General features: G+C 50.4%; 1 protein-coding gene across 2 annotated transcripts; it reads left to right on the top strand.

Annotated features, from left to right (window-relative positions):
• Positions 1-1,449: 1,449 nt before the first annotated feature.
• SERTAD3 (SERTA domain containing 3) lies at positions 1,450-5,974 on the top strand. 2 transcript variants are annotated; one of them, XM_069550767.1, is made up of 2 exons: positions 1,450-2,067; positions 4,713-5,974. In XM_069550767.1, exon 2 carries the CDS (start codon positions 4,719-4,721, stop codon positions 5,313-5,315), a length of 597 nt encoding a protein of 198 aa, XP_069406868.1. In that variant the 5' UTR covers positions 1,450-2,067; positions 4,713-4,718; the 3' UTR covers positions 5,316-5,974. The 2 variants fall into 2 exon arrangements, with proteins under 2 accessions (XP_069406868.1, XP_069406867.1); XM_069550766.1 differs by lacking the exon at positions 1,450-2,067 and adding an exon at positions 2,185-2,694.
• The last annotated feature ends 6,834 nt before the right edge of the window (positions 5,975-12,808 follow it).

The raw sequence follows: 12,808 nt of genomic DNA, 5'->3' as shown, positions 1-12,808 counted from the left end.
ATCTATCCCCTACAGTTAATAACACTTTGCTTGGAGGAGAGGGCTTTCTTGGTGGCTTAGATGATAAAGAATCCACCTGCAATGCAGGAGACCCAGGTTCCATCCCTGGCTTGGGAAGATCCCCCGGAGAAGGGAATGGCAACCCGCTCCGGTATTGCCTGGAGAATCCCATGGACAGAGGAGCCTGGTGGGCTACAGTCCATGGGGTTGCAAAGAGTCGGACACCACTGAGTGACAAACACTTTCATTTTCGTTTGGAGGAGAAGAGCGATCAGCCCCAAGAGGGGCTGTTCAAAGGACACGAAGCTGTTCAGAATCATTGTAAAAAGTCTAAATTTCAGTCTAAGGTGTTGTGCAATGAGTGGAGCAGGGGAGATGCAGGGAGGGGGGCACATTCAGATTTGTATTTTACAAAGCTTTCCTTGGCAACTGTGTGAAGATGGATCAGAGGATGAAAGAGCAGAGGCTGGAAACCCAGGTGCCCAGAGGTAGAGAAGGGAGAGTGGGTGGGAGAGAGTCTTGAGTGGACAGTTCTCTGGAGAGGGGAAGGATACATCTAGGAAGAAGCCTGGGGCTATATGCTGGAGATGGGGTTCTAGCAGTGTCACCCTATGAAGGGAACCCTGGAGGGGCAAGTTTGAGAGGAGGAAGGGGAAGAATTGTACCCCCCTCCCTTCCTAAACATGTCCCTCTTTGGAATCTATTCTCCCCAACCTTTGTTCCCCAGAGACACCTCTCCCAGGCCTGAGCAAGACATTCCCCTCTCCCTACCTCCAGCCCCTTCCCACCAAACTCCCAAATCCCTCTCCGTCCATACCCCACCCCCAATCCATTCCAATCCTGCACTCTGCAAACAGATGGACAACTTAGTTAACACAGTCCAGCCGGCGGGAGAACTGGCCTGAGGAGACTTAAACCTTCCTTCCCAGGGGTGGCCTGGAGAAAACTTCCCTTGGTGAGAACGCATAGGGGTGGGGCAAGGCTGGGTCAGGCTTTCGCAGCACCAGCACCATTCTATTTCTGCCCTCATCTCTTTCAATCACGTTGTCCAGGCATTTTACAAACTTTCACTGGGTACCTGCTTGGTGTCCAGCCTTGTGGGAGGTGATGCTGTGGCCCAAGCAGTGGGAGCCTGAGATAACCTTGGTATATCAGAGGGTCCACAGTCTAGACAGTGACAGCCCACAGCCAAGATGCAGTGGCAGGAGCAGAAGAGTCAGAGCTGGGATGGGGAAAACAACACAGGACACCAAGGGAGCCCAGAAAAGGCCCAACCCATCCTGGAGCTTCAAGGAGGGCTTCTGAGGGAAGGAATCCTTTGGAATGAGTTTCTGGTGAGAATTTTGGGTTCTGGGGAATGAGGGTGTGTTTTCAGAATGGGGACGCAAGTTTAAAGATCCAGAGGCCTCTTTTCTCCCCTTCCATTTTTGAGTACTTGCTATGTATCAGCGGAGAAGGCAACGGCACCCCACTCCAGTACTCTTGCTTGGAAAATCCCATGGATGGAGGAGCCTGGTAGGCTGCAGTCTATGGGGTCGCGAAGCCTGGACACGACTGAGCGACTTCACTTTCACTTTTCACTTTAATGCATTGGAGAAGGAAATGGCAACCCACTCCAGTGTTCTTGCCTGGAGAATCCCAGGGACGGCGGAGCCTGGTGGGCTGCCGTCTATGGGGTCGCACAGACTAGGACACGACTGAAGCGACGCAGCAGCAGCAGCAGCTATGTATCTGGGATTGTTGTAGGCACTGTGGATAAAGCAGGGAAGAAAACAGAATCTCTGTGTTCTTGGTGGTGGAGTGCACTTGGAGCCATTTTAGAAATACAGCAAGTCAAGGAGTGTGGCAGGATTTTAGCGAGCAAGCAGGAGTTTGTATCTGGCCAGACCTGAAGGGCTTTGAGACAAAAATGAGATTGAACTTTGTACCCAGGACAGTGGGGAGCCATAGGCTAGTCTCCAGCAGCAGACGTGCCACCCTGAGAGCGGAAAGACGGGGCATTAGGAAGACGTATGAGGCACCACCAGAAGACAGGCGGGAGAAGTCCTTATAAGAAGAAGGCTTCGGGTAAATTGTGAGGGGCAGGACAGGGGAGGCGAGGGGCGGGGCTGCGATCGCCCAGGCAACATAGGCCGCGCCAAACTATTGGCTGATCGTCAATGCGTCATCCTCCCCGCGGCTTCCGCCCTCCTGAATCCAATGGGCGCGGCCTCAGCGAGACATTCAGCCCCTCCCGCCCCGAAAGCGGGGTGGAGTGGGGAGTGCCAGACAGTTCTTGCTTCGCGACGCGGTCCTGGCCTGGTATAAAGGGATAGCAGAGAGCAAAGATGACAGTGTTGGAGTGAAGATAGTAGCTAAGTTAAAGGAAAGTGCGTTGATGTGCCCTCCACTCTGTAGAGACGTGGCCCCGGCCGGCTAGTCGGAATCCTTTAATTGGTCCGCGAAGCAAAGGAGGGGAGAGCGGGTGGGGCGTCTCCTGGCGACTAGCTGGTGGCCCCGCCCAGCAATCCGCGCCCCGCGGCCGGCAGGACTCCAGCCAATCGTGACTCGCGGCTCGGCTCCCGGGTGGAGCTGGGTGGGCCTGAGACCAGGGTGAGAGGCCCGGGGGAAGTGAACCAGGCCCCTACCCAACGCTGGAGGGTCGCTAAGCCGCGGGCGTTCCCGGAGGTGGTGGTTGCGAACCTGGCAGCTGAGGTGAGGTGTGGCTACCTGGCTTGGGATCTGCCTTAAGTTGAGGGAGGTGGAGGCGCTCTCTCGAGAGTTGTGGAGGCGGGGTATGAGCGAGAGTAGGGGGCGCAGATTCAGGGTGATAATAGGGGTTGGAGAGAGGATTTAGGGACGGGGGTTTCCAGATCCTTGCACGGAAGGCAGAGTTTTGGGGGTGGGGGGCAAAATCTTCCAAGTGGAGGAAGTTTGAAGCTGGGAGATAGTGTGTTTGGAGAAGCGAGAAAACTAGAGAAGGAAATTTTGGGGTAGGAAACTAAACATTAGGACAGTCTGGGACAGGTTATATTCGGGGCTCTAGTGTTTAGGGAAAGGTGTGAGGGGCTGGGCTGGGATCCCGGACCTTTGGAGAAGCGAGAGAAGTAGGGGCAAGGACTCTGGGGTCTCCCAGACGCAGAGTCGGAGAGCGGGTTCTGGGGAGAGTTCCCTGTCGGGTCTTAGAAGTCAGTGGGAGACTGGAGGTGAAGTCGAAAAGCGTTTGAAAGACGGGAGAATAGAGGAACGTTGACGGGAGACGGTCTCGTAACTGAGATACTTAGTGTCCCGAACGGAGTGAATCGGAGCGCATTTGTTTGAGCATTGTGGCTGGGGTCCTGGGTCTCTGGGCCCGAGAGCAGCCTGAGTGAAGAATCCAGGACCTTCTGCGGTTCCAAAGGACCGGGAGAAAGCAGTTTTAGAGCCAAAGTCTGGAGTGGGGGAGGGGTGTTCAGGGCGTGGAGCTCAGACCCGCAGCCCAGGAGGCAGCGGAGGGCGGGGCTTGGCAATCGCCAGGCAGCTGGACGTCCGGGTTCCCTTCCCCCACGTACACTGGGCCACTGTGCGCATGCCCCGGTGGGGGGCAGGGCGGGGAAGGCTAGTCCCTGCGGCCTGCGGAGCCCTCCGGGGGTTGTAGTGCTTGCTCAACGTCAGTTCGTGTACCTGATGGCTATTGGCCCACATTTCCCAGAAGCCCCTGGGCCAGATTGGGGCGTGTCTGAGTGCGGAAAGAGGAATCGTAGGGGGGCGGGGCCTGTAGAGGGCCGAGATCTGGTTGGATGGACTGGTGGGGGCGGGGCTTGGCGTGAATCAGTTCTAGCAAGTTTTCCTGTGAGGCTCGCCCAGGGGAAACCTGAAGGCCTCCGCGGAGGGAATGAGGGAGGCCGCATACCTTGTCATTGGGCACGCTCCCAGTCATGAGGGCATGGACAGAAGTAGCTTCCATGTGGAAAGAAGCGTCTTCACAGATAGGTGCCTTAACAGGGCTCCAGGTGACTGGAATGTAGGCACTCAAAAATATTTCATAAATAGCAGTTGACTCTCGTTCATTAAAGTGCGTGATGTCACATTACTTCCCAAGATCACACAACTGAGCAGTGTGAAAAGCAGGATTCAGACCCAGGATTCTCTGCTTCAAGGCCATAGCTCTGTGCTCAACACCTGTCTTGTATCTGTCACACTTGAAGAAAAGAGTATTGTCGAAAGAACAGCTTTAAGATTTAGGGGGACTTGAGTTAGGATCCTCATCTTGCATATGAGGAAATTTGAGTCTCAGGGAGTTAAACTCACTCAGGCAACACGGGCAAGTAAGTGGGATTCAAACCCTTTAAGTCCAGATTTTGGTGTGGGTTTTTTTTTTTTTAAATATTTTTATCTGTTTATTTGGCTGCATTGGGTCTTGGTTGAGGCATGTGGATCTTCTGTCTTCCTTGTGCCATGCAAACTTTTAGTTGCGACATTGGGATCTAGTTGCCTGACCAGGGATCAAACCTGGGCCCCCTACATTGGGAACATAAAGTCTTTGCCACTGGACCACCAGGAAAAGTCCTGAGATCTAATTTTCTTAATCACGTACATTGGCTTTTCTTCTTAGCCTTGTGGGACTCATACTATCTTCATTTTTAGATGCAGAAACTGAAGTTTGGATCATTACAAATCAATAATAGTCATACTAGAGATTCGGTATTTGAATTAGCCCTGCTCTGTCTTATTTGCCCCTCTTCTCTCCATAGGGCATCATGGTAGGAGGCTTGAAGAGGAAGCACTCAGATCTGGAGGAAGAAGAAGAGGATGAGAAGTGGGACTGGAGCCCAGCAGGCCTCCGGAGCTACCAGCAAGCCCTGCTCCGCATCTCCCTAGACAAAGTCCAGCGAAGCCTAGGCCCCCGAGCACCCAGCCTTCGCAGGCACGTGCTCATCCACAACACCCTCCAGCAGCTCCAAGCGGCGCTTTGCCTGACTCCTGCACCTGCCCTGCCCCCGGAGCCCCTCTTCCTGGGCGAGGAGGACTTCTCGCTGTCGGCAACCATTGGCTCTATTCTCCGGGAGCTGGAGACCTCCATGGATGAGACTGAGCCACCTCAGAATCCAGCAGCTCCCCCAAGCCCCCAGAATGAAGTGCTTTCCCAGCCCGATCCAGTCTTCTTAGAAGCTCTGAGCTCCCGGTACCTGGGGGACTCAAGCCTGGATGACTTCTTCCTGGACATTGACACATCCGCAGTGGAGAAGGAGCCTGCAGTGGCCCCACCAGAACCTCCTCACAACCTTTTCTGTGCCCCAGGGTCCTGGGAATGGAATGAACTAGATCACATCATGGAAATCATTCTGGGATCCTAAAACTTTGATGGGGGGCAGGGGAGGGCTCCTTCCTCATCCCAGTCTTGGTGGGATGACTCCCTGGATGCAATTTTGTGTGTGTGTGTGTGTGTGTGTGTGTGTGTGTGTGTTTTGATGGGGCCTCTAAGCAGTGGCCTCCTCTCCTCCCACTTCAGGGTTCCACAAATTGTCTTGCATGTGTGTGTGTGTCTGGTTATCTCAGCCTTCTGTGAAGGTGGGTCTTCCTGAATTAATTTATCTCTTCCAAATGCCTTAATGAGACTGTTTCCGGGAGTCTGATTTCCCACTTCCACATTTCTTCTGCCTTTTCCTCTAGTTCTGACTCCCCTTGTGTCACTGGGGCCTCAGGGAAGATAAGCTGGGCCTGTCAAAGGATGACAGGGAAGTGCTACCTGGTTGCTATGGAAACCCAGCCTCTGCCTCATGGCACCTCCAGGTAGTGGGAGAGGCTGGCCTCCTCCCCCAGGCTGAACCCTACCTCCTTCACAGGACCCCAGTCCCAGCAGCCTCCTGATTCATGACCAGGCCGGACCACGTGCAATAGGGTGGAAACCAAACTGCTCCATGCCGCATTATTTAAAAGAAAAGCGGGTTTTGTGGTGTTTTTGTTTGTTTGTTTGTAATAATTTTTTTTTTAAATAAAAGTATTTTGGAAGGGGTGATGTTGCCTAAAGTTTTTTTGTAGGTCAGTGGGAGGGACCTGGTATCCTTAGGGGCATGTACCCCTTCCCAGTCAAAGTTGGGGTAGGTATATTATTAGATACAATATTTATTGAATGTTAAGACCACTAACATTATTGAACACTAAGAGCGCTGTTCTACCTACTTTATTTGAATTAAGTCATCTCCTCCTCATGATTATACTGAAATAGATAACTGTTACCACATTTTACATAAGAGAAGGTTAAGGTTCAGAAAGGTCAAGTCACTTGCTCAGGAAGAGTGAGGACCAAACTAGGAAGAGTAAGGACCAAGGAGCTAGAACTCAAATTCAGGCTACCTCCAGAGCCTTCTTAACTATTATATTCATCGCTTCTTTGTAGATTTAGACTCCCCAGCCACATGGTGGACACAGGAAGGAGAAATTAGGTCACATGAATTAACATGTCAAAGGATAGGGCTCTCTGACACAAAAAGTCAGCCCTTTGAGACTTCCCTGCCTGTCCAGAGGCTAAGACTGTGCTTGCAAGGCAGGGGACTCAGGTTCAAGACCAGATCAGAGAACTAGATCCCACATACCACAACTAAGAGTTCAGTGCTGTAACTACAGATGCTGCATGCCACAACTAAGACTTGTCACAGCCAGATAGATAAAAAATTTTTAATGGAAAAACAAAATCAGCCCTTTTATTTTGTAGGAAATGTGCTACAGAGGCCCAGAGGAGAAAGAAAATGCTCAGAGATCCCCAGCACTAAGATCTTTCTACAAAACTGTTGGCTAGGAAGTACAGTCCAGGCTAAAGTTAATGGTTCCAGTGATTTATTTAGGAGGTGCAAGCCCAGGCTGGCAAGAGTAGGGGAAAAGAAGGGAGGCCAGGGAAGATGTGATGTATACTGCTGCACTGGCTAAGCCTCCACAGAGACCTTTGAAAACATGACAACAGGTAAGTTTATGCTGCATTTAGGGACTTTTCTGAAAAGGATACAAGGAGGAACCACTTGTGGTTGTAACATGCAGGGAAAGGAAGGGGATTTTTTTGCCTTTGCTTTCTGGCTCAAAGCCAGATTCTCACCTTGAGAGGCACTGCATCTAACTGAAAACAGCTGGGTAACTGACAGGTGGGTGCCAATCCAGAGAAAGAAAGGAGGTGGTCAAGGGGATCTCCAGAAGGCACATGCCCCTGTCTGACTCCAACTTAAACCTCTAGGTGACGTCTTGCTCACTCAATTGTGTCCTACTCTGCCACCCCATGGACACAGTCCTCCAGGCTGCTCTGTCCATGGGATTATCCCAACAAGAATACTGGAGTGGGTTGCCATTTCCTCTTCCAGGGGATCTTCCTGACCCAGAGACCAAACGCAATGGCAGCCAGGTTCTTTACCACTGAGCCATCGGGGAAACCCACACTCGGAATGAAACCCCAACCCACGCAAGGCCTGACAATCTTGCACCTAGCTTCCCTAGTTTTAGCTCTGATTCTCCTCCACTCCTCACACAACTTCAGTTGACCCCAGGGCTTTTGCACGTGCTGTTAACTGCCCAGAGGACACTTCTTGCATAAGTTCACCCATACAAATGTCTCCTTCTCAGAGAGGTCCATCCTGCCCTTCCTAGCTTAACGTGTCCAGGTGCACCTCCACCCCAACCCCATTTCACATTGTTTGAGTTTGTTAGTAGTACCTTGTGCTCAGTCACTCAGTCGTGTCCAACTCTTTGTGACCCTTTGGACTGTAGCCTGCCAGGCTCCTCTGTCCTTGGGGTTTTCCAGGCAAGAATTCTGGAGTGGGTTGCCATTTTCTCCTCCAGGGGATCTTCCCAACCCAGGGATGGAACCAGAGCCTTTTGCATCTCCTGCATTGCAGACAGATTCTTTACCACTGAGCAATCGAGGAAGTCCTAGTAGTACCTATCCAGTCTCAAGTTATTTATGTTATTTTTAAGGTTAGTCTCCTGGTCTGTTGAAGATATCTCTCAGAGGAAGGGGTTGGGTACTGCACAGAACTACCCTTGGCACAGGTGGGCACTCAAATTTTTTCTTTTTTCTATGTGCTGTTGTTGAGAAGATGAACTCTCAGTCTTGAGATAGCCAAAGTCCCTGCCACCTCTCTCGACTCACCTCCCCCACACCATTTTCTGATGCTCTTCAAACACACCATGTCCCACCCTCAACACCTGGAGTAGTATCTGCCTCACTGAGCGATCATGCAGGGTGTGTAAGAGGGCTCTTGCTGCACACCAAAGATTCCAATAATTGCTCAGATTTACTGAGTGCCTATGTGGACCTGGCACTCGTCCAAAAACATGAAGGAAATAGAGTTCCCACTCTCATAAAACATCATCGTGGGAGAGGCTGAAATATACACTGAAATAAACAGTAAAATGTAGTCTGTCAAGTAGTGACAAATGTTACAAAGAAAAAGCAAGAAAGTGATGGGGATGTTGCTATTTAGATGGGAGGCCAAAGAAGGCCTCACTGACAGGATGAAATTTGAGAGGGACCTGAAAGACCAGACGTGATCTTTGTGAATCTGTGGGGATACAATCCCTATAGCAGGAACAGCCAGTGCAAAGGCCCTGTGGTCAGAGCATTAGTTGAGTGTTTAAAGGACCATTTGGAGGTCAGTGGGATTTCCCAGGTGGAGCTAGTGGTAAAGAACCCATCTGCCAATGTAGGATATGTAAGAGACTCCGACTCAATCCCTGGGTTGGGAAGATCCCCTGGAGAAGGGCATGGCAACCCACTCCAGTATTCTTGCCTGGAGAATCCCATGGACAGAGGAGCTTGGTGGGCTACAGTGCATGGGGTAGCAAAAAGTCAGACACGACGGAATAACTTAGCGAGTATCCAGGTGCCTGGAGTAGAGAAAGCAAGGAGGAGAGTACTAGGAGACAGGATGATAGAGTTTGAGGGGGCAAGTCCTGTAGGGTGTTGTAGAGTCCCATAGGGAGGGCTAGAGCTTTACCTTGAGTGAGATGGAAGGCATGGCAGGGTATTGAGCTGTGCAGGAAGGAGACTCACTTTTTTTTCCCCCCCAATATTTATTTATTTAATTTATTTATTTGGCTGTGCATGTAGAGTCTTTAGTTGTGACACACCAGATCTTTTAGCTGCACCATGGGAACTCTTGATTCCAGCATGTTGGATCTAATTCCCTGACCAGGGATCGAACCCTGGCCACATGCATTGTGAGCAGGATGTCTTAGCTAAGAATCACCAGGAAGTCCCCAGACTCACTTTTACATGGACTCTCTTCGCCCTAAACTTAGTCGCTCAGTCCTGTCTGACTCTGCGACCCCATGGACTGTTGCCCGCCAGGCTCCTCTGTCCATGGGATTCTCCAGGCAAGAATATTGGAGTGGGTTGCTATACCCTCCTCCAGGGGATCTTCCCAAACCGAGGATTGATCCCAGGTCTCCCGCATTGTGGGCGGATTCTTTATTGTCTGAGCCACCAGGAAAGGCCAAAATCCCGCGTTGCAGGCAGATTCTTTATCCTCTGAGCCTCCAGGGAAGCCCCAAAATACAGGAGTGATGAGGAATCATGGAGTTTGTTAGGACCAAGGTGAGGCCAGTATGAGGAGCACCTCCACTTTCCAGGTGATCAAACTGCGGCTCAGAGAGGCCCAGCTACAACCGTCAGAAAACTGGCGAGAGAAGTGGAAGGGCTGGCCTCGTAGAGGGAATCGGGTCGCTGAGGGCAGAGTCCGCGTTCCGCAACCTGCCCCCCGCCTGGGTCCCGCGTTGGGGGATGGGCCTCGGGCACCTTGGTCCCTCGCACCTGCCCACTCTGCCTGGGAGCCGGGCCGGCGCCTCCTCTCTCCCCAGGGGCGGGGTGGAGCGGCCGGCTGGAGGCGGGGCGTTCCCCCGAACCCCCCAGCCCCTCTCCCTCCCCTGCTGGCGGAGGCTCCTCCCCAGGCCTGCCGGGACGGTGGCTCCGCTTCTGGTTTCATTTCCCGAGGCCCGGCCTCTGTCTGTTTCCCTCCCCCTAGCCCTTTGAATTTCTTCTCCACTTTCTGATTTCAGCTCTTCTGTCACCTCCTCAGGGAGGCTCTCCCGGACTACCCCGGCTGCAGGTACCTCTCTCCTAGCCTATTCTCCCGTCCTATTTGTGTGTGTGTGTGTTTAAGTCACTGAACAGAAGCAGAAAGTATCTTCCTCATTTAGTGATTTTCCAGGGTCTTCTCATCCCGCTCAATAAAAAACAAAGGTCCGCAGAGTGCTCTGAAGGGCCTGGAAACTTCTCTGACTTCCTCCCTGGCCGCAGTGACCGTACCTCAGGGCCTTGGCACTGGCCCTTTACTCTGATTGGAACGCTTCTTCCAGAGCTTTACCTCTCTCTCCCACTTCATCAAGTCTCTGCTCAATGGATGTCACCTCTTCAGAGAAACCCTCCACCACTTCTTTGTCCAAACTGCACGCCCTTTCATTACTCTTCCACTCTGCTTTTCCTTTTCACTTATCACCCTCTAAGATACTAAATCATTGCTTTATTCAGTTTACTGTCCACCTCCTGACATCAGGGATTTTTGTTTCTAATGTTCCAGCCATATCTTCAGTGCCTGGCACATGGAAAGTGCTCAATTCATTTGTTTTCATACTTCTTTTCTCTTTCCACTCCATCCATTCCCTGTTCCATGAGAAGAGAGACCCTGTGAGGCGTATCAAGTGCTGTGCCCCCATTGTCTACAACTGCCCACCACATATTAGGTGCTCAATAAACACACACTAATCAGATGCCTATGAGCTCTTCTTCTCTTTATGACCTGGAAAGAGCCACTTGGATGGAGACTCTGAGTCTCTTTTTTCCAGGCCAAAAAGATAATTATGTGAGTTTGCCTAACAGGGGCCTGGTTCTAATTAGCATTTTACCCTTCATTCATTTTGAAAAATTTCAAGCACAAAAAAAAAAATGAAAGAAAAAAAAGTATGTCTTCTGAGCACTTGAATACCCTCTCACCTAGATTTAGTTGTTAACATTCTGTTTCCTTTATTTGAATATGTGTATGTATATGTGTCTGTTTTTTTCTTTTGCTGAACCACTGGAGAGTATATTGCAGACATCTGAATGTTGTACCTCTAATAGCTCAGCAGGCATCTCTTAAGATTAAGGACGATCAACTACAAACCACAGTCCTATTTCACATGTGACAGAATTAAGAATTTCAGAATATCACCTAGTATCCAACCTATATTCAAATCTGCCCAATTTTCTCAAGAACACCCTTTGTAGAATTTACCACAAACTAGAGTCACTTTCACTTTTCACTTTCATGCATTGGAGAAGGAAACGGCAACCCGCTCCAGTATTCTTGCCTGGAGAATCCCAGGGATAGAGGAGCCTGGTGGGCTGCCGTCTATGGGGTCACACAGAGTCCGACACGACTGAAGCGACTTAGCAGCAGCAGCAGCAGCAGCAGAGTCTAAGGGAGGTTCACATGCCTATTTGGTTGTAACAAAGAAATTATACAGTATCTTTTATTCTGGAACATCCACCCCCTAACCTCACTAATCCCTTTCTGTGGTTTCTTGAAGTTGGATTTTTGGAAGAACAACCCAGCCTTGCTGTAGACTTCCCACACTGTGTATTTGTCTGACTGTTTTTGTGTTTAATATTGTCGCCCTCTGTTCCCTGTATGCTGAAGTTTGGGCCTAGACACTTGAGACTCACTTTATGAGATGTAACAGGGAAGCTCCACAACGAAGGTTGTGTACTGCCTAATGCATCACGTCAGGCACCACCCAGTGTCCGGGCATCCCGCTGCTGTGGATGCAAAGTTTCATTATATAGTTAAGGTGCTGAGCTCCTCCTCTTCCCATCATAAAAGGATATTTCCCCCTTTGCAGTTAGCAAGGAATTTGTGGGATGATGCTTTGGAAACTGTCGAGATCCTGTTCCCCATTAACTTTCACCCCAAAGGGTGAGCATCTATTGAAAATGGTTGTCTGAATCACGTAGTTGAGTTAGCATTTTTGATAGCTTACTTTGGTCAGAAGATTTATTCACAAACAGTTCTTCCCCTTAGCGAATGAGGAATTAGCAAATGAGGTATTTGAAGAAGGTAAGTCCCATTGTCAGTTTATCTGACGTGTATTAAACTCCTGTCCACGTGCACCCCACCGTGAATGTCTCCCCTTGAACTGAGCACCTGTGGTATTACTACAACAGCCATTACTAATGAAAAAAGACACCTAACACACCACTCAGCATTGTGCAGGAATTGTTTAATCCTCAAAACAATCCTCTGCGTCAGAGGCTATTTCTCTCATTTTAAAAATAAGTGAGAAAACCTAAAGAATTAAAGCACTTGGTCAAGGTCACACAGCTATTGTACTTACGGAATGGAGCCCAGGAAGGGACTCCAGTGCCATTCCACTCCCTACCCCTAACTCCTGTCTGTAATCACAGGACAGAGTCCAACTAGCCAGAATTTGCTTATATAGTGCTCTTACAGATAATACCTTACTTGAAGTTTCCCAACTCTCAAGAGGTAGGCAAAAAGATCCCCCTTTAACAGACTCTGTGGGCTCAAAAACCAGAATTTGAATCCAGGACTAAGCTGGCCTAGAGTGTAGACCTCTGTTGGGGCTGCTAGCGTAAGCTCAATTATTGGGTTTGACAAGTGCAGATGTGATGCAGATGTGGCCAGATGTGAGGGGGCCCACAGCTTGAGAGACAAAAACTCCACCGCGCCACCGTCCTACAGGGCCAAGAGCCACCCTATCTTCCTCCCTCCCTTCAAGCAGCCTCCCGGACATGCGCCCTAAAGACAACTCGCCTCTTTCTAGCCTGCTTTGTACAGGCTCCGCCCATCACCGTCTAGGACCAATCCCT

This window comes from Ovis canadensis, chromosome 14 (assembly GCF_042477335.2).
Source record: "Ovis canadensis isolate MfBH-ARS-UI-01 breed Bighorn chromosome 14, ARS-UI_OviCan_v2, whole genome shotgun sequence".
In the NCBI taxonomy this organism is placed as follows: Eukaryota; Metazoa; Chordata; class Mammalia; order Artiodactyla; family Bovidae; genus Ovis; species Ovis canadensis.
Note: the sequence above shows the minus strand (reverse complement) of the source record. Positions and strands in the feature narration are given on the sequence as shown.